The 26,271-nt window shown below is 41.3% G+C and overlaps 1 protein-coding gene across 1 annotated transcript in view; it reads right to left on the bottom strand.

Moving 5' to 3' along the window:
* SYNE1 (spectrin repeat containing nuclear envelope protein 1) overlaps positions 1-26,271 on the bottom strand; it is a 546,802-nt gene that overhangs the window by 412,426 nt on the left and 108,105 nt on the right. Inside the window, exons 7-9 of the mRNA XM_088474380.1 lie at positions 24,982-25,160; positions 20,857-21,053; positions 20,234-20,343 (exon numbers count right to left, since the gene is read on the bottom strand). Of these exons, the coding sequence (XP_088330506.1) occupies positions 20,234-20,343; positions 20,857-21,053; positions 24,982-25,160 (486 nt within the window). The remainder of the gene's footprint in view (positions 1-20,233; positions 20,344-20,856; positions 21,054-24,981; positions 25,161-26,271) is intronic.

Here is a 26,271-nt window from a genome sequence, read left to right as displayed (position 1 = left end):
CATATTATTTATTATGTATTATTGTTCCGGGCATAAGATCTAGTTATAATAAATACAAAATAACACAGAGTTGCATACAAATGTAAAGCATTATGTACCATTGCTGTAGCATATGGTTGCTAATTCTCAATTTTTACTAACAGTAAACATGTAATTAAATAAAAGATGCTGCTGATATAACAAAATGTTTCATAAGTAAGCCAATTGATATGGCAAAGGGGCTTTGAATATGTAGGTTTTGCAAATCCATTGTTGAAATGTATTAATCCAGTTTTGCACTGTATAGTCCTGTTGGGATATATAACCCCAGCGCTGACATTTTAGGTTGCATTACCATTAGCAAAGAACATGTGTTATCTATCACCAGTACACAGAACAAGCAAGACTATAACAGAAACTATAAAAGAGACAACTTATAATACAGCTCCACATACTTTACTTCCGGTATAGATTCTTAAGCATACCTAGCCAGTAACTGCTGTTTTACTACAACATAATCTACCAGACAACTGAAGGATTCAATAATGTTATGGTCAGGGCCAGCCTCAGGTATATTGGCAGCCTGTGAGAGAAATTGTGAAGTAAAAAAACTAAACACACTGGCCCTCACAGTCAAAATCTAAAAAACAATTTCCCCCACAGTAATAAAATAAAACACAATTGCCCCGACAGGAAATCATAGGTCATGATCCAGGCAGCGTCTGTGACGCCTGGAAGAGCCCAGCGCTGCCCGGGCCTGATGGTAGGACTGGGGGTGCTGCTGGTGGCTGGCACTGCGGTTACCACCAGTTTTGATCAGTCCCCTATGTGGTGGCGCCCCCAATGGTCCGCTTAGCAGGAACAGCCCTTGAACTAGCCCTATTTACTGTAATGTAACAAAATGTTTTTTTTTAAATTGTGCTTGTCATATATTTGTTTTGCAATTCTGTTGTTGCACCATAAATAATAATACAATAATAAAACTTTGCATCTAGGAGAAGTTTGTTTGTTTACCTGTGATTGCATGGGTATACTCCAAAAACTGGCATACTAGCTCAACTGGCAGCTGACAGAGATGATCCCTAAATGTGTATGTGTGTCCATGTGGTAGGGAATAGAAATTGTGAGCTCCACTGGGGCAGGGACTGATGTCAATGACAAATATTCTCTGCAGTGCTACATAAAATGTGTGTGCTATTAAGTAACATAATAAATAAGTAAATAAATAAGCATTGCCAGACTAGTGTTTAACATGTCTGATTAGCAAGTATTTTTATTTAAAAAGTCTAAATAAGACTATATTTATTATGAATGAACAATATGTGGTATCGTTAGATATATGGCGTATATGTTGTGTTTCCACACTGTGTATCAAATTTACACTGTACTGTATTAGAGTATGCGTTCTTACTCTGAAATGTAAAGCACCTTCACTCCTACTGGAGAAAATCTCTCTCTCTCCTGTATCAAATAATAGGGGTTATTATTCATATTACTACTTCTACAGTGCATCCGGAAAGTATTCACAGCGAGTCACTTTGTCTACATTTTGTTATGTTACAGCCTTATTTCAAAATAGAATAAATTAATTTTTGTCCTCAAAATTCTACACACAATACCCCATAATGACAATGTGTAAAAAAAAATTTTGAGATTTTTGCTAATTTAATCCGAAAAAAACCACTAAGAAATCACATGTACATAAGTATTCACAACCTTTGCCATGAAGCTCAAAATTGAGCTCAGGTGCATCCTGTTTCCACTGATCATCCACGAGATGTTCCTACAGCTTAATTGGAGTCCACCTATGGTAAATTCAGTTGATTGGACATGATTTTGAAAGGCATACACCTGTCTATATAAGGTCCCACACTTGACAGTGCATATCAGAGCACAAGCCAAGCATGAAGTCCAAGGAATTGTCTGTAGACCTCCGAGACAGGATTGTCTCGAGGCACAGATCTGGGGAAGGGTACAGAAAAATATCTGCTGCTTTGAAGGTCCCAATGAGCACAGTGGCCTCCATCATCCGTAAATGAAAGAAGTTCGGAACCACCAGGACTCTTCCTAGAGTTGGCTCTCCGTCTAAACTGAGCGATCGGGGGAGAAGAGCCCTAGTCAGGGAGGTGACCAAGAACCCAATGGCCACTCTGTCAGAGCTACAGCATTCCTCTGTGGAGAGACGAGAACCTTCCAGAAGGACAACCATCTCTGCAGCAATCCACCAATCAGGCCTGTATGGTAGAGTGGCCAGACGGAAGCCACTCCTTAGTAAAAAGCACATGGCAGCCTGCCTGGAGTTTGCCAAAATGCACCTGAAGGATTCTCAGACCATGAGAGACAAAGATTGATCCCTTTGGCGTGAATGCCAGGTGTTCTGTTTGGAGGAAATCAGCCACCGCTCATCACCAGGCCAATACCATCCCTACAGTGAAGCATGGTGGTGGCAGCATCATGCTGTGGGGATAGTTTTCAGCGGCAGGAACTGGGAGACTAGTCAGGATAGAGGGAAAGATGAATGCAGCAATGTACAGAGACATCCTGGATGAAAACCTGCTCCAGAGCGCTCTTGACCTCAGACTTGGGCGACGGTTAATCTTTCAGCAGGACAACGACTCTAAGCACAGAGCCAAGATATCAAAGGAGTGGCTTCAGGATAACTCTGTGAATGTCCTTGAGTGGCCCAACCAAAGCCCAGACTTGAATCCGATTGAACATCTCTGGAGAGATCTGAAAATAGCTGTGCACAGACGCTTCCCATTCAACCTGATGGAGCTGGAGAGGTGCTGCAAAGAGGAATGGGCGAAACTGCCCAAAGATAGGTGTGCCAAGCTTGTGGCATCATATTCAAAAAGACTTGAGGCTGTAATTGCTGCCAAAAGTGCATCAGCAAAGTATTGAGCAAATGCTGTGAATACTTATGTACATGTGATTTCTTAGGGTTTTTTTTTATTAAATTAGCAAAAATCTCCAAAAAACTTTTACACGTTGTCATTATGGGTTATTGTGTGTAGAATACTGAGGAGAAAAATGAATTTATTCCATTTAGGAATAAGGCTGTAACATAACAAAATGTGGAAAAAGTGACGTGCTGTGAATTCTTTCCGGGTGCACTGTATATGTCACACAGGTGGAAACCCTACCATATTCCTGGTCACAGAATGGGAGACTTCATGAAAGCCAACCACACTTGTCTACTCTCCAGCAATGTCTAAAGGACTTCTGAATTTTGGGGAGTTTTCCAGGACTCCAAGAGAGTAGACCAGCCTGCCAGATTTGCCCATTTCTCCAGTGAAAAGGGAGGCTTGATGATGCGATTCACAGTGAATCCTGCTCTCATGACCTAGGTCAATTCTACCAGCTGCTGACAATTGCGGCATCATGCCTCCTCACATCTCACCTGGACAACTCCCTCTGGATGTCCCAGATGGTCATCTTAAAATATCAGCAAGTATGGCCAATCATCATATAAAGTATTGGGTTGTGATAATATGTATTAGGTTAAGCTCATTTGCAGTGATTAGGTTGACTTTACAATTTCAGTATGGAAAATGAGGCAAAGGAACTGTTTTCCATTGAAATCTGTCTCTTTGGCTCAGACTCGTTTCTAACTGGCATTTTCATCATCGTCACACATGCGAAACCACAAGTTTTATGCAATGGTCCCATTCATCATTAGTAGCCTGATGTGGCCACCCCGATTCAATAAATTTGATAGCGTTAGTTCCCAATGCCCCCATCCAGAGGCGGTTCTAAGGGCGGGCTAACAGGGCAGTTGCCTGGAGTGCAGGCTCCTAGAGGGCGCCGTTGAGTCCCCAGAAAAAAACAAGCTAGGCCGGTCGCCGCACCTTCCGCTAGCCGCCGCAGGGAGGCTCCATTTGCCGGGCTCCCGCTGAGATTTGTTACCAGCGGGCACCCGGCTCCTTCCCCGCAGTGGCAGCCGAAAGCTGGAGCTCACTCCTGAGCTCCGGCTTACGCAGAGAGCACTGTGGGAGGGACATCGTGACGTCAATCCCTTGTATAAGGGGCAATACTACTGTGGGCATTGTATTATGGGCACTACTACTTGGGCCTTGTGTATAATTTGGGTATTGTGTGTCATAACATGAATAAGGGACTACTGTGTGGCGTAATTTGAATTGGGGATAATGTATTATAAAGGGCATTACTGTGTGTGGCATAATGTATTATACAGGGCATTACTGCATGTGGCATAATGTATTATACAGGGCATTATTTCATGTGGCATAATGTGTTATACAGGTTATTATTGCATATGCATAAATATTATAGTGGGAGGTGAGCGCTACACACTTGAAATGATCTGCAGATTTAATGGGGAATAAGTAATTTTATTAAATACAAGACACAGAGCCTCTTCTGCTAGTGTATATGCCACAATATAGAAAGAAAGAGAGTGTAGTAAAGTCAGGCTGGTCCTTGTGAAAAGGGACCTGATGGTCAGTCAGATAGGGACTGCCCAAGTGTTGGTGTGTAAGGGGTAGAAAGTTCAATGTCTCTCACACGCATTACTGCGTGTCACATAATCTACTATATAAAAGCGACATTTGTCCTTCTGTCTCTATACAAATCCACAGTTTACAAACCAAGATTGTGAAATTTTACATACGAGTGTATTAAAACACAGCCGAGGCAACAAAAAAAAATTTAAAATCAAAATGAATTACTGTTAATTTTTAATTAATTAAAAAACACAATTTTTTCGGGACACTCATTGTGGGGCCTTGCACTCAGTACTGCTGTCTGCTGCCTCCAGTGGTGATATTTAAGAACTTTCTTATCTCTATACTATTTCTGTCCTTCTGTCTTTTCTATACAAATCCACAGTTAATAAGCCAAGATCGTGAAATTTTACATATGAGTGTATTAAAACACGCCCAAGGCAACTAAAAAAATTTAAAATAGAAATTAATTAAAACAAAATTTTGGCTGTATGCTCATTGTTGGGCCTCACGGCATATGGGTAGGGCCTCAGAGCGAGCGTTTTGTGATGTCATGTTTTGTCATGATCTTAATGTTTATTATCGAAGAGAGCTTTAGCAGCCTTTCCCAGCATTCTCAGCTGTCTGACTATAACAATTTACGCAACAACAGCGACTTCTTTCTTCGAACTGTGTCAAAATTATGACTTTGCAAGGACCCTGCTGTACTGTGAGCTGCCAAAATACTACACATGGAAAGCTTCTGGAAAAGTTTTTGTGTGCAGAAAACAGAGAGTTGCTGTAGATGGTCATCCTGGTATCAGAGCAACAGAATCTCTCGGCCGTGTTTACACTGTACATCTGACACATTTTGAATGTTTCGATCTCCGAAGTTTGCTTTACACCGTTACAGGTCCTACTTCCTCCGAAGACCTTAGGACTGTTGATGGGGAAGTCTGTCACACTTTTCGTGAGGCTTGCCTAAGGACAGGTTTGTAGGAGGATGATGTGTAAACAAACATTCGGGTACTCCAGCTAGTGTGTTATAAAGGGCATTACTGTGTAAGACATACTGTGTAAGGGGCATTACTGCGCATTACAATTATTCACCATGAGGAGAGAGCTTGGGGGAAACCCAGCACGCCCTACAGTTTGATGAATTGGTGGTGTTCCGCAAGGACACGCCGCCTCTCCGGAAGTGCGCGCGCAGAGGAACGGCATCTAAAAAAAGTTTTTTTTTTATTTGGGGCGGGGCGAAGGTGCAAATGGGAACTTTCACCCTGAGCTCCACGATATCTACAACCGGCCCTGCGTCCACCTACCTATTAGAAGGAATTCTGGAGTGCAAAGAGGGATCCCTCCACCTCAGTTCACACATGCACCCAGCGGTAATTAGCGGTGAAAGTATAGGTAATAATACTTTTGAGACAGCTGCTTTTTGGAGAAGTTGTCCCGCAAATGGCACAATACTAAATGCTCCATTACTTTTGTTTTTACTACAGCAACTTGCATCGAGTTGGATACCCAATTATCTGGGGCCAATTGGCCCTTAATAATGAATAGGCCCCTAATAATCACCATTTTCATTAGTCTGCAGGATTCATGACAAATATTATCTTTATGACAGAGGAAGGTACTTTACATGTGGAGGAGTACTGTACATTCTGCAAGAATGAGAGATATTACATTCATTTCAATGACAAGGTTATGGGGTTTTAGATAAAGAACAGCAAAGTCACTGTAAGAATATTCTGTAAGATCCTTCAAGGTAAGAAAAGTTATGTTCATTCTTTTATTTATATGAAACATTGTGTCTGATAAGTAGGAGGATTAAATTATTTCATCAAATTCTGCAATATTAAGGAAATGAAGCCTTGTTTTTTAACAGTTAATCATTTGATATATGTATGTTTATGTATACATACGAAGGTGACTCAAAATTATCCGCATTTCAGTTACACTAAAACTTCTGTTGGTCGAACTGTCTTATCAATGCTTTCTGAACTAGGTCGCTGTCTCCCTAGTCACTGCTGTGCAGGTTTGAACGTGTTACATCAGTTCATTTGTGACTGCAGTGCAAGAAAAAATGGCTGCTCCACTTGTCATTTGCACAAAAAGAAAAGCAATATGCAGGGATCCGTTTTTTTTGTGGTCTAAGAGTGTGTCTGGTGCCGATATTTATCGAAGACTTTCTGCACAGTATGGAGAAAGTTTGGGCACGAAGAAGTGTGTATGAATGGAAATGGAAGTTCAAAGAAGGTCGCACAAGTGTCAGCCATGAAGAAGAAGCCAGACGCCCTGTATTGTTCATACTGTCAACACTCTCCAAAAACTTAGTTTTGAGGTGTTAAAGCATCCTCCCTACAGTCCTGATCGTGCCCCTTCGGACTATCACCTGTTTGATCCCATGAAAGAAGCTCTAAGAGGACAAAGATTCACTTCTGATGAAGAGGTGAAGACAGCGGTGCATTTTTGGCTCGCAGCGCAGCCTAAAACATTTTTTAATGAGGGAATATGACAGCTGGGATCGGTATGAATGAACGCCAGACCTATGTCAAATCCCGACGCCGGAAGACCGGCAGTAGTGACGATCCCGACAGGTAAGTAAACTAACTAACCTAACCCTCTCCCCCCTAACCCTCCCTATGGGGTGCCTTACCCTAACCTTCGCCCCTAGTGCCTAACCCCAACCCCCCCGCAAGTAACCTAACCCACCTGTCCCCGCAGCCTAAATCTAACCCTCCAGGGGGCCTAACCCTAACCTCCCCTTTCCCTAGCCTATACCTAACCCTCTCAGGGGGGGGGGGGTGCCTAACCCTAAGTTCCCCCTGGGAGCCCCTAACCTAAACCACCCCCCACCCCCTCCCGCCGCCCGGCTTACCTTCGTTCGGTATGCCGGGCGTCGGGCTCCCGGTGCAGGGACAATGATAGGCGTCAGGATTTCGACGCCTATCATTAGTCCCGTTGGGATTGCTCAGTTGGGAAGCCGGCGGTCGGCATTTCGACCTTCGGCTTCCTGACTGCATACCTGACAGCTTGTTGATAGATGGACAAAGTGTATTGAAAAGCAGGGAGATTATGTAGAAAAATAAAGTATTTTTCCTTTCTGAAATTTGATTATAATAAATTCTACAGCCAGTGTGCGGATAATTTTTGACTCACTCTTGTGTACACATCATATATGCACACACTCTGCAATTCTCTTTTGCTCTTTGCTGTAGCAATAGCAATAGTGACACCTTCAGACCATAGGCATGTACTGTCATGTATCAAGTAATCAAAATAGGTGTAAAATACAGTAAAGAAACCCACTGAATGTTATTAGTAAAACTTGTAATAAAAACCTATAGTTTGTAAAAATCTATTAGATCAATGTGTGATCTTTTTCAAAATCCAAATCTATCAAGAAGTGTGTTATTCCTGATGGGATGGGTATGGGATGCTGGCACTCGGGATCACGGGGGTTAAAATCCTGACTCTGGCATCCCAACAGGGTTAGGATAGCGACACCTATTGGTAGGTATCCTAACCCTCCCCATTGCCCGAAGCTAACCTCCACTCCCTAGTGCCTAAACCTAACCCTCTCCCTAGAGCCTAACCCTAACCTTTAACCCTCCCCCCAACCCTGCTACATACCTTCGGGATGCCTTATAAGTGCAGACTTTTCTTCTCAATGCTGACACCACCCACAACTTTCACAGGTGCTATGTAAATACTTTACTATATTAGTTACTGCATATGTCCTTTCAACGATTCTATTCAATGCCTTAATGCTCACTTTAATGAATTATTGTATCTCATCTCAAATAATTTGGTAAAAAAAAGTTGAACTGGTGACTAATCATGTAGAGTGGAAATGAAAAGAAATACACATTATAATCTTTTAATGAGGCAGTTGCCGTTTTAATGCAGTTGCCGTTATTTACTAACAAATGTGCAAAAACCCAAGCCAGCAATTAGCTTTCAATTATCTAGGGTAACTTAGATAATGATTGCACATGTCTGATGGGCTGCTCTGCCATACTTCACAGTTGTCCTGAGTTACTGTAGATGGAATAATCCACATTTTCATGGCTGAAAAGGGGTGTGGTTTGTGGTCTAGAGTTGGGCTTGTGGTTTGGTGGTGTGGTTTGGCTGAATCATGGCATGGTTTGGGTAGATTAAGAATGTGGCCCAAAGTTTGTAAACTAAAGTAAGATATTCTCCTGGAGTAAGTAGAATCTCCTGGAATTAATTTGGGAGTTGAGCTTTCAGCTATGTGCCTCCGACTCTGTGGAACTCACTTCCTCGCACAGTTCGAGAGGCCTCCACTCTAGAGTCCTTCAAAAATAGACTCAAGACTTTCCTGTTCACCCAAGCATTTCACTAATGTCCCTTGTTAAGCTTGTTATGTATCTTTTGCTGTAAAGGCAAATGTAAAACATTTTCGGCTAAATGTAATAGCCTGCAAGTCGGTGCTGCTGCGGGAATACATGCAAGTATGCCCATATTTTACAAGCAGCAAGCATGTTAAAGGATAAACCATCTTATTTTATCCTTTAACATGCTTGCTGCTTTAAAAATATGGGCATACTCGCATGTATTCCCGCAGCAGTGCCGGCTCGCAGGCTATTACATTGAGTCCAATTAGGAGAAAATTGCTTTATAAATAACTTTATTAATATTATTACTACTAGTGATTAAAATTTAGTTAGGCCTACATTTTGGACACAACTTCTACAGCCAGGTGTTTCTACTACTGCTCTCAAATGGAACTTCACGTCACAGACAGCAATATTTGCCTTGATATAACTGCTTGCACAGAGGTAATATACCATATACAGTTTCTAATGTTGCTATGGCAGTATTGTACTGTGTGCATATTTCTTATTAACCAGGTAATGGCATGTCTACATACAATATGTGTGAATGCAGATGTTCCCCTAACCTATAATCCCTGCTTTTTTATTCCCTAATCTCTCATATGATTGATAACCAGTGGCAGATCCAAGGGACAAGGTGGGGAATTTGTGTTCCTCTTTACGTTTAGTGATGCCCAAGTGCCTAGCCCTGGGTCGGAGGGGAGATAACCCGGTCATTTACCCAGGTGGGTGGTGTGAGTCGATTCATGTGATTTAGCAGAGTTGGATGCCTATCTTTAAGGAGCTCCACACAGATCAATGCTGATACACAGCATACGTTTTTGGATGTGCTTTTATTTATTCAAATTGGTTGGCAGCCTTGACTGGGCCTGTGTTATTCATGTCACATAAGAGATGTGGTCTATCTACAGCAGGGGTGGGGGAACCTTTTTTCTGTCGAGGGCCATTTTGATATATAGAACATTATTCGTGGGCCTGGTGGGTCTGTGTGACATCACACGGGGTGGGGCCACAATCGCTGGTGATTACAGCAATGCTGTAATGGCAGCGTTGTGACTGTCTGAAGCATCCTAAGGACACTCCAGGCGGCACTGGTGCATAGATTCTGGCGGCAGCGAGTGATTCTTGGCACCCTGCTAGCCAGAAAAAAGCTCCGAGGGCCTGACCAAATGATTCCGAGGGCCTTATACGGCCCCCGGGAAGGAGGTTCCCCATCCCTGATCAACAGTAATGTGCATTAATATATATATATATACACAGCAGCACAAATTAGATTTTGAGGGTTTGTGATTATCTATAGGTTTACTTTTTTTGTAGGAGTTTGCAGCTATTTTGTACATCTAGGCACATTTTACAGACAAAGCATATTAATAATATGCACTAATAATATATATAAAAAAACAAAAGAATGAAAAAACTTTGACTCTAGAATTAGTATAATAAAATTAACATCCTGTTGCTGTCTTGCTGTATATAATGCCATGATAAAGATACGCTGAATATCGATATGCGTCTGCATAGAGAGGCAGTGAGGACATCTGATTTCTTGACCTACTGTATATCATCTGCAGAGAGGACGCTTCCTACAAACAGTCTCCAGGACCTGGGTTCAGTTTGGGACTTATGCATGATGCACCTTCTTGCTGCCACTATTTAGAAGTAAGGTAGTGACCTTACATGTTTTATGGGAATTTGTGTTTATTAATGTTTTATATGTGTGTAATACTTTCTATTAAATTGTTAATCCATCTTACTTTATGGTATTACGTGAGAATTTACGATTTGCTATATTTGGAAGCGTTAACATTCATTAGATTGGAGAACATAATCAAGGATTTTTTATGGGCCTTCACCTATATTAAAGTTAGTAGGAGTATATAACTCAAGTCTCTTTCAAGGTGTGGACTTTATCTATCAAAGAACCTGTGATGGGCACATTTTCTTCTTTAAGTTAGTGATAGTAATAACACTGGATACTTTACCTCAGTAAATCTTCCCTATTTTATCCTTTGGATAACCAGAGGATTTCACTGGTGCACACAGGGGGGATTTCTGAGTACCAAGACGATTTTCTTTTGCACACTGGCATTAAAACCACATCATTTTAGTCTGTCCGATCCCATAGACTCGCAAATGATGGCATTACACTGTGATGAGGGCGGGACCTAATGATGCAAAGTGCGCAAACTGCTGTGCTCCATCAAAAGTGTGTATGTGTCATATATAATATATGTATGTGTCTGTGTGTGTCATATAATATATATTTGTCTGTGTATGTAATAATACGAGGGTGGTTCAATAAGTAAGGAAACAAGACATCTCACGTGTGTGTAATATTCTCTATTTCATTGTAATTTCCTGCCAGGCCAGAGCAGGTAGATCACTGCTTCATCTCACAGCCACTAGACTACATCTCATATTAGTAATACTGTCCCAACATCGGTTGTAAGATGGCGGGCCTGGCAGCAGCATGATCAAACATTGAGGTGCGTACTGTGATCAAATTTCTGTTTCTAAAGGGCATATCAGCAGCTGAAACTCATTGCCAACTTGTCGAGGTGTATGGTGATAAGGTCATGTCATGGAAACAGGTTTCGGTTTGGTGCACTGCTGGACAAACATTCAAGATGAGCAGCAATCCAATCGGCCAAGTACTTCCACCAAAGATGACAATTTGTGCCTCATTGAAGGTCTGATTGAGGAGGACAGACGCATTTCACTTAGTGATATTGGTGACGAACTGAACATCTCACAACATTGTTCATGAGCAACTGGGGTACAGGAAAAAGGTGTTCACGCTGGGTATCGAAGCAACTCACAGAAGTACACAAAACCAATAGGATGGGGTTGTCTCTTGTGCACTTGACAGGGTACCATAAGGAAGGAGTGCAGTTCCTGCAGCGTATTGGTACAGATAATGAAACGTGGGTGCACCACTGGAGATGAAGCAAGCATACATGACATGGAAACACGCATCGAACCCCACCATTAAAGAAATCCATCAACAAAGGTGGTTTTAGGACCACACGGGCGTGCTTCTTATTGATTTCCTCACCAAGGGAGATTTTGTGAATACTGTTGCTATTGTTACACATTGCAGAGGGCAATTAGTTGAAAACCTGGGTTGCTGCTAACAAGCGTCGTATTGCCGCACAATAACACCAGGCCACACTCAGCCAAACGCATGCAGAAATTGTTACGGCGCTACCATTGGGATGCACTGGACCATCCTCCCTACAACCCAGACCTGGCACCGAGTGATTTCCATCTCTTTGGACCATTGAAGAAGCATCTGGGTGGAAGGCAATTCGTAAACAATGGTGAAGGTCAGCAAGCCTTCATGTCCTGGCTTCAGGTGCTTGACACCGATTTCTTCTAATGCTAGGAGAGATGCCTTGGTGAGCTAATGCTTTGACAAGTATGGGGACTATGTGGAAAAATAATCTGTACCAAGGCCATATTATTGATTATTATATTATTGATTATACGTATATGTACAAGTTATATACATTTACACAAAGAGAGGTACCTTATTTATTGAACCATCCTAGTAAATATGTCTGTGTGAATGTGTGTTTTATATATAACACACACAGACTTAATACCACATTGTTTACATTTTATATAAAAAAACAAAAAAGGGGTGGCTTGGACTCGGAGGGGAGAGGTAGCACCTTCCTTGCACTCCGCATTTGGAGGGCTATAACAACATCTATAGCGCAACCCTCCTTCCTACACCTGCCCGATTATACCACCTAATACCCCCCCAAGACGCTGTGTGACTCTGGGTGCGCCACTTACCGCACCGGAGCTGGCTCCTGACATCGGGCCTCCGCCACCAGCTTCCTCTGCTGACGCCGCTCGCCTGCCACCTGTCCCAATCTACTGCCTGGGGTGAGGAGGCGGGTGCGCGACGCTGTGCTGCCAGACAGCGCTGGGTCGCTACCCGCTGCCTGCTCTGCACTGCCGCGTCTACGGTGAATAAATATATAAATAATACTGGCCATAGGTAGCAGACGGCTGCTCTGGCTGCTTTCAAGTCCCAGGACTGTAACGGCGGCCATCTTGGAAATCGATCACCCTGTCAGCGTTCATGACTGCTATATATGTCTGCCTCTCCTAGTTTGCAGGTTTTCACTATTTTTTCCATCCTCCTGCTTTGATTTATATATTTCTATATCCTATTGAGAATATTCTATCTCTTTATTGGGACTCTTTTTCCACAGCTGGATTGATGTTATGACTCATGTGAGGATCTGAGGAGAGAGGATGGGATACTCCCTGCTCACTGTCTAATCACTTTAGAGAAGAATTCACACTTCTGTTCTCATTCCTGAATACTGTTTTTGGGGCTTCACACTTTTTTTTTCTATATCCGTAGTTGCTTTAGACACTGTCTGCCATTTAGCTTTGATATTTGTTTGTCTGGGGTATGAAGACATTTTTAATGGCCCCTACTCCAGGTAAAACTCAGCGCATTAGAACTGGCAGACGTACAGATACTAATACTCTGGCGGAATCTTCACAAGTGAATGTCTACCTTATCTGCAGAAGACTCCTCGGCAGGGGCACACTCTCCATCTCCCACCACGCTGCCAACAAATATACCCCCCACATTCCCTTTGATGTATGAAGACATGTTTAGAGCTATAAAAGATACCATGGCTCCTATCATGCATCTGCAGGCCACAAAATTAGCGGATGCTCTCAAAGAAGTCAAAGCTCAACTGGATTCTACAGACCTTCAGGTGGTGACTAACGAGCACAAGATCGGTGAACATGAGCAGGATATTTTCGACTTAAAACTATAAGTCGCATCTTTACAAAAAAACTGCTCAACAAAGTTGATGACCTAGAGAGTCGCTCTAGGTCATCAACGGGTGGTTTTACTTCCTGAGACAGTGAGAGGCCCCTGATTTTCTCACATTTTTTCAATCTGAGTTGCCGCAGCTTTTAGGAGTGGCTGACTCTATTCCTGATTTCCCAATTGAAAGGGCTCATCGCCTGGGACCTTTTACTGATTCCTCACGCCGGCGCACTGTGATATTTAGATGTTTCAACTTTGCAAACAAAGTGACTCTTTGGTCAGCTGCTCGTAAATTAGACCGGATAATGTGGATGGATCGCCGCTTGCTTATTTTTCAAGATTATTCGGTGGAAGTTTCCAAAGCCAGTAAGAAAATTAGTCCCGTCTGCTAGAAACTCTTCCTAGCCAAGAGAAAATTTGCCCTTCTCTACCCAACCAAGCTGAGAGTTTTTCAAGGTAAAGACTTTAAGGAATTCACCAATGCTGCTGATGCACAAGCATTTTTGGATGAAGAGGATGAGGAACGAAACGCTTCCGTTGATTGACATTTTCTGCTCATTGTTTGTTGAGTATAATCTTTCTATTTCTCAAATATTAGCATTTTTTCTTTTTTTTTCTCTGCCTCATATGTGCCGTGTTATTATCTGAAGTTTTATATTATAGATATGATATTACATGGTGATACACGGGATATGTAACTATATTCCTTTATTGCGTATTTGATTTTTATATAATTTATTATTGACCTTAGGAATGGTTTTTCTATTTACTAGTGAATTTTCCTGTTACTGCAGGTGTCTTTTGAAATATATTTTACAGACAACTCTTTTAGATGTGTCTTTGCTGTAGATCTCTTTGCTTTTTTTTTTCTCAAGTTAAAATGTTAAATATTATATTATATTTGTTCTTCTCTTTTTGGAATGTATTGGAGTGGGGAGCCCCATGGCCTTTCCTCCCTTTTTCTTGTGACGTTGTGAAAATGTTCTTGCTGTGGTTCACATGTTTTAGTTTTTTTCTCTTTCTCTTATTTCCCTTTTTATTACATTTTTTTATTTATTTTAATTTTTTTATCCCCCTTTTCTCTTCTATTTTTCCTTTTGTTTCTTCTCTTTTTTCTCAGTTTTTCTCTTTTTGATTGTAAGGTTGTTATGTTTTACAACATATTTCTCGTGAATATATACTTACAGTATATATTCACGAGATTTCCTATATAGAATTTTGGCATTGATATATTTATACCATTTGTTCTATGACCACTATTAAATTATGTTTAACAAGGTAGATACAGGTTGAGTCTCCCATATCCAAAATGCTTGGGACCAGAGGTATTTTGGATATCGGAATATTCCGTATTTTGGAATAATTGCATACCATATTGAAATGTCTTAGGTATACGGCCCAAATCTAAACACAGAATGCATTTATGATTTATATACACCTTATACGCACAGCCTGAAGATAATTTTATACAATATTTTCAATAATTTTGTGGCTCAAACAAAGTTTGTGTAAATATATGAAATTAATTTATGTATCATATATACCTTATACACACAACCTATAGGTCATTTTATACATTATTTTTAATAATTTTGTGCCTTAAACAAAGTTTGTGTGCATTGAACCATCAAAAATCAAAGTTTTCACTATCTCAGTCATGCTAAAAATATTCCGTATTTCGGAATATTTGGATATGGGAGACTCAACCTGTATCTCCTTTCTTCAGGAGACACATTTGACAGATTTAGAACATGCCAAATTTTCCCTGTTATGACAACATAGTAGCATATTCTCCTGATAATTCTAAATCTCGTGGGGTAGCTATTTTGTTACGAAAAAGCCTCCCATTTACTAAAAAAACAGATCTCTCACCCAAATGGTCGCTTTATTATCCTCCAAATTACGCTCTTTGGCACTCTCTACACTTTATGTAATATATATGCCCCTACGGTTTATGATCGTTCCTTTTTTCGGTCATTGATTAATTTGCTATATCAGTTTATGGATACGAATTTGGTACTAGGTGGTGATTTTAATATGGTATCCTCCTTTTTTATGGATCGTCAATCCTCATCTCATTATTCAGGGAGACAGCGTAAATTTGGTATGTCATTCTTATTAGAACAAATACATCTTACGGATCTTTGGCGGTTTCACCACCCAATAGATAAAGAATACACATTTTTCTCAGCACCACATAAAATGCACTCTCGAATTGATTATATTTTACTGTCTTCTACATTGGCTACGGCTGCTTTGGCCTCATTTATTGAACCCCTTAGTCTTACAGATGATGCTTTAATTTGGATAGAATTCTCTCCCTCAATACCTATTGGTAATGTTTATAATTGGCGTTTCCCATCATATTTGACTTCATCTCATAAATTTAAAGATACAATACAATACAATCAGCCTGGAACTCCTATATCCAACATTTAGAAACCCCCTTTTTATATTGGCAGGCTGCAAAAGCTGTAATTCGAGGGCAAATTATGTCTTTCGCTGCACATCACCGCAAATATCACTCTCAGAAATTGCAGGATGCCCAATCTACTCTAACACTAACTTATCAAGATTTTAGTAAATCTCCCTCACCTCTTACCAGAACTAAATTCGAAGAAGCTAGACTTTGATTGTTTGGTGCAGCAGGGTGCGGACCAGCAAATTTACTTTTCATATGCATGGAGATAAATCCGGTAAAGTCCTGTCCAATCTCCTACGAGGCACTCGTACCCCTTCAATTATTTTATCCCTTACTACTAGTGCTGGCTCTCTTCAATATACTCGTCAGAAAATCACTGAGGTACTTCATGATTTTTATTGTATTTTATATTCCCAAGATCCAATTGATACTACTGCCAGGGATTCATTCTGGCAAAAACTTACTCTTCCACAGCTCTCGACAGATTAAACTAAATTTTTCTATCAACCAATTACCGAGGAAGAGGTTGCTGCAACTATTAAAAACCTTCCCAACTGCAAATCGCCAGGGCCGGACGGCTTTACTGGTGAGTTCTATAACCAACCATCAGTTTACTCCTTTGACTAATTTATTTCATTCTATTCTCACTACTTGTACTCTTCCACTGGGTTTTAATGAAGCCTTTAATACAGTACTGTCTAAACCTGGTAAGGATCCTACTATACCAGCTTCATAACGCCCCATATCGTTATTAAACGTAGACTATAAAATTTTCACCAAAATTATCGCTAATAGATTTAAACAGGTTATTCCCTTTTTGGTCCATGACGATCAAACAGGGTTTATTCAGGGATGAAGCTCTGTCTCAAATATCCGAAAGGTACTGGCGGTTTGCAACAAATAGATGACTTTCATGAAGATGGTCTCAGCCTATTATTATCTTTAGACGCAGAAAACGCATTTGATTTGGCGGTTTGGGATCATCTTTACGAGGTACTTGGACGGTTTGGTTTCCCATTGCAAATTATTAATTTGATTTGTGTATTGAATTCCTCTCCTTCCTCTAGAGTGATTGCGAATAAATATATGTCTTCCCAAATTTCCATTCAAAGGGGTACACGCCAAGGCTGCCCACTTTCTCCTTTATTGTTCGCCCTAACAGAACCTTTGGCGATTTCTTTACGTAGCAATTCCCTGTACACTGGTATATATATTGGAGATATACTGCTGAAGCTGTCCCTGTTTGAGGATGATATGCTTTTATTTATATCGAAACCTGCTACTTCAATACCGGCTATCTTAGAGGAGATACAGCACTTCAGTTCATTTGCTGGATACAAAATTAATTTTCAGAAATCAGAAATCTTGCCCCTCACACGTTCTGACCTGCTGCACCAGCATCCGATACTTTCCTCTTCCTTTCATATTGCTGAAAATAATATTAAATATCTTGGTATATATATTACACCCTCTATCAAAAATATTTACCCAATTTTCCGACTGTTATTGCTAAAATCACTAGACTGGTGAAACAATGGATGTCATTACCTCTGTCTCTTTTGGGATGTATTTTCGGTAATAAAAAGTGTACTTTTTCCGAAAATTAACATATCCACTTCAAATGCTCCCCATTTTCCTTTCCCCATCTGAAACCAAGATCTGTACAAATATTTTTCAGACTTTTCTTTGGAAAAACTAAAAACCTAGACTTGCCAGAGCTAGATTAATTTTACCAAAAACTAAGGGAGGATTGAGGTTGCCAGATATAAAGACCTTCTGCCAGGCAGCATTGTTTTGTTATATATCAGATTGGTGTTTGGGACTTGCTCATTTCACAACTCCAAATATAGAAAACGCATTATTTTATCCATACTCTATAGTAGCGATTCTACATATGCCTCGCTCTAAAATACCAGCTTGTATTCTGCATAATGTTTTATTCAAAAGATATTTACAAAGCATGGAGAGCTATTCATAAGAAGTTTAAATCTGACCCTACATTTACTAATTACCTTACAATATGGGGTAATCCTGTCTTCCCACCCTCTCTGACTATCTCCCATTATACCAAATGGAAACAGAAGGGTATAGCTAAAATTAGAGATGTGTTCGATCCGGGGGGACGATTTTATCCATTCTCAGAGCTTCAAGAAAAATATAATATACCACATTCACAATTCTTTCTCTATCTACAAGTCAGGCATTTTGTCTTTAGTAGATTACCTCCTGGTGCCAAGTCTTTGCCTATGCCAGATTGTACATTACGCTCTCTATTTACACTCTGGGGGTCATTCAGACCCGCTCACGAGCACAGGACGCTCGCAAGCGGGTCGATGATACCCCAATGCGCATGCGCACGATGGAGGGAGCTCCGTCGTGCGCATGCACGAGACCCGGACAGCAACAGCCAAGCTGTCGCTCCGGGTCTCGCACCAAAGGGGGCGTGCTGTCGATGGTGACTGACAGCATGCTCCCTTTGGTGGGCATGCCGGGGGCGTGGCTGCCAGACGGAGGCGTTCCCATGGGAACGCCTACCGTCTGGGTCTGGCCCCACTGACATCACTAGTGAGCCAAAATCACTCCAGGGCTTGCGGTCACCGAGACCCTACCGCAGGGTCTCGTCGCAAGCCCGATGGTCGCGATGGTCTTGACCATAGCGACCATCTTTTTGGCTGCTCGCATATGCTGTGGGTGGTCACCCACAGCTATGCGAGCGGCCAGGAGGCAGCTCCATTTTTAGGTAGGAGGGCACTGATTCAGAGCGAGCGCTCTGGTCAGAGCGTTCGGCTCTGAATCAGGCCCTCTGTTCATCCATTAAATTCAAACTATGTTTTATATATACTGATTTATTATTCACTACTACCAGTTTATGGACCAGAGTATGGAAAGCTAGGTCGATGGATTTCCCCGAATTTAACTCCTCGGATGTTATACTATCCACAATGCCGTGCACTATGAGTTCTCTTGTTTCTTCTAAATTACAAGAGGTTCATTTTAAATTTATAAACAGAGCTTATATATCACAGGCACAAAGGCACTCTTATCTCACATGACATTTCTGGTGATTGCCCAAAATGTCATTCCTCTTCTGCAACATTTATACATAATGTGTGGCAGTGCTCTAAGGTCAAAAAGTTTTGGCGTAAGCTTCATAATTTTATAGTGGATATGACTAAACTTAATTTATCTTTTTCTTGGGCTCCATTATTACTAGTAGACTTTACACCTTGGATTCAGACATCCTTACCTAAAGAATATATCCCGTTTTTGTCTTTACTGATTACAATCGCTAGAAAGGCTATTTACAAAACTGGCTATCTCCAAACCCACCATCGATTAATATGGTGAGAACTAAACTACTTTCTATCCTATATTTTGAGAGGAGAGCTTTAATTGATATGCAAAAAGGGATTGCACGCTTTCATAAGAAATGGGAATTATATTTGGACTATCTCCCTCCGGAAAATGTAACATATATAATGAAAATATTTGAAAATACTTTGTGGTCATTAATGCGCAGTCTTACATAAATAAGTGTATTGTATTATGATATTCAAGCTCTGTCTCTTTTATACTTGTGAATGAGCATTGTGTTATACTAATCAAAAACTATATTTTTTTTTATTTTTCCTCTTTCTTTTTTTTCTTTTAATTATATAATTTTTTTTTTCTTCCTCTTCTATTTTGTTGATATATAATCAAAAAGATGGTACTGTAATTATATTCTCCAAGTAATTGCACTATTGTTTTATTATAATCTCTGAATATATTTTATTGCATTTTCTATTTTGTATCTTCAAAATTGAGATTGACTGTATTTTTTAGAGATGTGCGGGTTCGTATTTACTCAGTTCTTATCGCCATTTTACCGCACGTTCGGATTTGTTCGGATTTATTTTATTGGCTATCCAAAACACGTGATAGCCGATAGCCAATAAAATGCCGTTTTGAGATCCGAGTAAATCCGAGTAAAACTGAGTAAATCGAACCCGCTCATCTCTAGTATTTTTGTATATATTGTGCAAATTTAATTTTTGCTAACCTTGCAATACTAATAAAAATTGTTTTTCAGAAAAAAAAGAAGAAGGAAAAGAAAACTTTCAGTCTTATTAAATCCCAGCTCCAGTCACTGTGATGTCTAGGTACCGTAGTCACCTTTCAATAAAAAGTGATTATTTTGCAGTGCTAAATATTATCATCATAAACAATTGTTTGAACTTACATCATCTTCCTGACCATCCCCTGCTGCATTCTCAGGATTGGGATAGAGTTTTAGGAACTGAGCTATGTAGGTCATGATAGACTTCTCATCAGGCTTGTCAACATCGACATCTAGATGCAAAACACAACTATCATCAGAAACATGCGGCAAATGAATAAACCAATATTACACTGGCTGCATCGAGAGATCAGGTTTTATGTGCAGTTTAATTTTCATCTGATTCGATGGTGTGATATCGGACAAAAAGTGAAGTGTGCACGTATGCCTATGCTGCTGCTCCTTTGTGTCTTTTCATCCAATATTTTAGACAGATGGTCAAAGATCGCAAGTTAGATTGTATAGATGTGTACGCACTTTCGGCACTGTGATCGAGACTACTGACTAAGTAAAATCAAAAGTAAGACTGCATCGAAAGTGTGATTGTACAAGTGTGTACTGTACCTAGCTTAAGGCTTGGACAACTGCAGCACTTCCAAATGAGTTGTACAGGATTTTACATTGGTATTTTCTTATTCCATTATTATAAGTAAGTATAGTTAACAACTATGACCATTATATATAATAAGTAATAATTTAGTACCATTTCTTATATGTCTCTTGTTAATTTTTTTTAATAAAAATACCTTCAGGATCTAGCAACCTAGGGATTCCCAACTCAAGTTCTGCAATTGAAAAAGCCTCTTCTAGATTTTCACGATTGGTTCTTCCTTTGAGTCTATCCATGTCCACCAATTCAGGCCGGATTGCGTAAATCATTGAGTGAAAAGCAAGGCCATTTCTCCAGCTTGGCCCAAAATCTTTTACTTCGATTCCCAGGCGCCTTGAAATATTTTAATATAGAACAGCATAAAGTTGGTTACTTGTGCTGGTTCTTACACTATGTTTAAACAACAATCTAAGAATAATAATAATGTACAGGTACAGTCAGATATCAAATACGATTGTAACAGCAATTTATTATTATTAATATAAGAAAAGATTTCCATAATTTAAGAAAACTCAACAGCAGTGGACTCTCGTCTCACATTTTATAATGGTAGGGAGAACAGGAAAAAAGAGGGAAGGAATGGGAACTGGGGTGAATGGAGGGGGGAGAGGCTGTAAATATCATGAAGGGAAAATAACTAAAGTTGGGTAAACATTAGACAATATATCGTCCGATATAAAGTTGACGCAAATCGGAACAATATATCGGGTGCATCGTCTAATGTGTACCTCCAATTACACGCTACCACGGTTCGTCATACCGGTAGATATCAACACATCTGCTGTTCTGCACAGTAGATGTTACGATCCAGTGGCCGACGGAATGCTCCTGGATACGTCCACTGAACAATTTTTGAGCGGTCATGCGCTATATCGTTCTGTGTATACGGGCGACCAATGTATTGTTACACCAGACGTCCCGTCGACCACGATCATCTAATGTGCACCTGAGCATTCCAGCATAAAATCAAACATATTTGGTAAAAGCACCTATGACATCATAAGAGTACAGTATGTTAACAGTATTGTAGAGTTTTAACCAGAGAAGACAACATTTTTTTCAGATGAGTTATTCACAACGGAAGTAATGCATTACACTTTATACATACTCTGTTTATTACAGCTGTAATGGTGCATACACACAGTCAGATATGTCAGGTGAACGATTGAACGATTTTTCCAACGATTTGAACGATTGAACGATTTTTGCCTGTATTAAATTAGAGATGTGCGCCGACCCTCGTGTTTTGGTTTTGGATCTGGATCTCCCCTGGTTTTGGATCTGAATCTGGTTTTGGATTTTTCTCCTTGGTGTTTTGTTTTTCGGTTTTGGTTTTGGATCTGTATTTTTTCTTAAAATATCATAAAAACAACTAAAATCACACAAAATGGGCCTGTTTTTGTTCCTACAGTATTATTAACCCCAATAACATTTATTTCAGTCATTTTCAATCAATTTTGACCACCTCACAATATTATTTTTTTCATCTAGTTAAGGCCCAAAGGTTGCTTCCAGCTAACTGGCTGACTAAGCTAAGCGACACAGTGGGCGGCACTAACATGTGGCAATTCAGCTTCCAAGTTCCAACACAAATACAGTGTGTTATACAGTGTGGGTTGGGTACACCAATAGTACACTTACTGTTGCAGCAGTGTCGATAGTGCGGGGTGCTGGCGGTGTCCTCAATGCGAGAGTGCCAATGGTGTCCTCAATGCGGAAGTGCCGTCAGTGTTGGCAGTGTGGCAGGGTTGGCAGAGTGGGGGCCCTGGCAGTGTCCTGAGTGCATAGTACCGGCAGTGTCGGCAGAGCGGGTGTGCCAGCGGTATCCTCAGTGTCGGCTGTGCAGGGATGCCCTCGGTGTGGGAGTAGCAGCAGTGCGGGGTTGCTAAAGGAGTCCTCAATACGTGGGGCAGTAGTGCGGGGGTGCTTGCAGTGTCCTTAGTGCAGGGTGCCGGTGTTGTTGGCACAGCAGGGGTACCAGCAGTGTCCTCGTTGAAGGGTACCGGCGATGTCAGCAGTGCAGGGGTTGCTGACGGTGTCCTCAGTACGTGGAATGGCAGTGCTGTGGTGCTGGCAGTGTCCTCAGTGAAGGGTACCGGCAATGTCGGCAGAGCGGGGATGGCAGCGGTGTCCTCAGTGCAGGTTTGCTTACTGTGTCGGCAGTGCAGGGGTGTTCTCAATGTAGAGTGCCAGCAGTGTCGGCAGAGCGGGGGTGCCAGCGGTGTCCTCAGTGCATGTGTGCTGACAGTGTCGGCAGTGCAGGGGTGCTGGTGGTGTCCTCAGTGTGGGAGTGCCGGCAGTGTCGGGGTCGCTGACGGTGTCCTCAGTACATGGGGCAGCAGTGCCGGCAATGGTGATGTCGGCAGTGGGGGTGCCAGCGGTGTCTGCAGCGTGGGGGGTGCCGGCGGTATCAGGCAGCGGGGGATGGCGGGCACCATCTTCTTTTGCATCCTGTGTGCATATTAAATGGACTTAACGTTGATTGGCTGAGAGCCGTGACAGACGGCTCTCTCAGCTAATCAGCGTTAAGCTCGCTCAATACAAAACCTCGCGACCCGACAGCGGGATCGCGAGGTTTTGCCTCGGGTGAGGGATCCAGGGCAGGCAGGGAGATCCGAACTTGGCTCGGATCGCCCCAGATCCCCGAAATTCGGGTGGGTTCAGTTCTCTGAGAACCAAACCCGCTCATCCCTAATTAAAATGAATGAAATCTGACAAATCTGTGTGCAAACACATCAGATGTCAGATATCGGTATCTGACAAGCAGGAACGCATCGTTCATCGTTGCAGGCTCACATGTCAGATTTTCTTTCAGATATGAACGATTGAACGACTTTTAAAATCGTTATCGTTCAAATCTTAAAGAAAATCTGACCGTGTGTATGAACCATATGACAAGAGGGGTAAGGGGGATTTTCATTATGATGCCATCTACAGATGTGTCCTCGTCCATCTTTGCCGCATTGATGGCAAACATGCGCACGCATCGCATCATGCGACTTGTAATGCACACTTGCACCATGGTACACCAGGCTGCGTTTGCACCATGCAATCCTATGGATTGCATTGCAAACGCAGAGCGTGTACCTGGTCACAGGCACGCGACTCGCATGAGCGGCAAAGATACAAAAGGACACATCTGTAAGAAGAATCAGCACTGCAAATGGGACAACCTCATTCATTGATGCATTTAGGAGCTCCTGGAATCAATAGCACATGAGGCCTTTCCACCACTAACCATGCAGAGCAGCTTTCCCATGCTCTGACTAATCAGAGAGCAGTTGCTCTGTATTGATTAGAAGCTGACAGCCGGAGCCGGACCAGCCTGTTAGTTGTATTGCCGCTCGGCCAGGACCATGTTATTGTCTCATTTTTGTTTTGCAATGATTTTTAATAAACTTTTGAATTATTGTGTGTGTTCTTAGTTTACAAACTTTACAGTACTGGAAGCCAACACATGCTGAACTTGCAATTCTACAATTGTCAGCATGTTCTAGCAACCATGGGTATAGGCATAATAGGGATTTGTTGGAGCAGTAGTGCAGCACAAAAGGGCTTTTATCTGTTTCTCAATACACCTCAACACACTGTACAGGAGTGTTGGGAGGGCTCCAGCCTCCTAGAGCTTTTAGTATGGGGCTGTTTCCTTTTAGGGGGAGAGCTTGCATTTTTATCATCATCAGCTACAAATGATACAGATTTTGACAGGTGAATATGAGGCTGTGTCCAAGTCAAAGCATGAGAGTGAACACACCTTTACTGTACTTCCCTCATACCACATAGCTAAACGTAAGTGTTAAACCGAGCTGCATATGGGTACGGCCTGTTTTCTGCATATTTTACGCTATGCAAACTGGTGTAGATTTTATTATTCATCAGTCTCCTCATCAAGGTTGAAAAAAGTCACAAGGTCAGGAAAATATCACATTCCCTGACATCAGATATTTACCAAACCTAAAACAGCATTGCAGCCAAGTTTAAAGGGATAGCAAATATATTTCTGTTAATGCAGTTATCACTCAGTCCTTTTTTTATTCTTACCAGGGATGGAGAAGACATTGGATAGGTAGGACATTATAACCACACAATTTTTCTATGGGGCTGAACAGGCTTTCCTCATTACCATCCTGATTATTGATATAGCTGAAGCTGATCACTGCCTCCAGAGTCACTAGGAAAAGCCCTGACCACGATGTACAATAAAACATTTATTGATGCCCTTTTACCAATAATGAAGCCAAAACAAACAAAGTGCACTTACTTGGCTGCTGTGTATTGCACCCATCTGAGCAGGGCTTTCTTGGCACTTCCCTGAATTTTATTAATGACTTTACGCTTGGTTGGGGGGCTTCCAGTCTCAGAACTCACTACACTGTCGACAGAAGATGTGCTGCTAGACAGTGAATGAAGTTGTGGAAGATTGCTGGTTAATTCTTCAATCTAATAGGGGGAAAAAAAGTGTCCTTGTCAGGAAAACAGTCATGCCTACCTACAGAGATATAAGGGAGTCAGCTATATTAGCAACGTCTTTCAGGGTTGTTGAATGGAATGTTTTATTACCGCTCACACAGGAATGTTGTGTAACAAAAGACTCATAGGCAAACGCAGGGGGGGTTTTCCATCTGCCTGGAAACCCCCCTCCCTAGCCAACACCATGACCACAATAGAAATAGTAATATAATAGAATGCTACTATTGCTGCATATTGTTCTCAGTATCACAAATTAAATAATTAGCACCACCTCTGGATCTTTTAATATGAGTCAGCCAGTAATAAATTCACCTGTGCACCAACTAGAAGTTGTGGAAAACATGCACTGTTAGGGGTGCACTCCTATAGACCATCTATAGGGTTTACTATTAATACTGCATAATAATACACTATCCAGTACATAAGGAGACCGATATGTAGATAAATGTCCAGGGCAGAGCTAGGTTATTCTGCTGTTCCCCCAATGCTCTGGAATGGTGCCCACATCTGACATAAAACCATTCAGCTCAGGCAGGATGGCCCTACTGCCGCATCTAATGGCTTACTGTGATTGCTGGTTCTGTAAATGCTGGAACTATGACACACAATACCCTTTGTATGTAACATATTAAAGCTGGATAAGTGCTAATTATGTTCTCTTCATGGACTGGCCATACTCACTCTAAAATCAAGCATTTGGAAACCCCCCCTCTAGAAATCCTGCTTTTGCCACTGTGTAAAGAACCCACATCTAAAGTACTATGTATGTAGTATGCTTAGTTGGAAGACATTAAGGAGCAAGCATACTTTGTTTGAGAATCGTCACCTATAGGGTTTTGCTCACACAAATGACCCAACAACAAAAAAGCCCTGGAATTAAAGGGGTTTAACTACTAAACTTCTCTTACCAATGATGGGAGGAAGAAATCCTTTAGATCACCATGGCTTTGGACATTGCAGTACATGGGAGATTATTTTGAAAGGGGACATAGACTCTTTATGAGGTTTAAACCATTTTACTTCAATTTAATAAATGATCTTATACCTAGAGATTATTTCAGGTATAAAATTATCATGTTTT

Source organism: Taudactylus pleione, unplaced genomic scaffold, assembly GCF_031769625.1.
Source record: "Taudactylus pleione unplaced genomic scaffold, aTauple2 ptg000154l, whole genome shotgun sequence".
Classification (NCBI taxonomy): domain Eukaryota; kingdom Metazoa; phylum Chordata; class Amphibia; order Anura; family Myobatrachidae; genus Taudactylus; species Taudactylus pleione.
The sequence above is the reverse complement of the archived record's forward strand: the minus strand, read 5'-3'. Positions and strand labels throughout refer to the sequence as shown.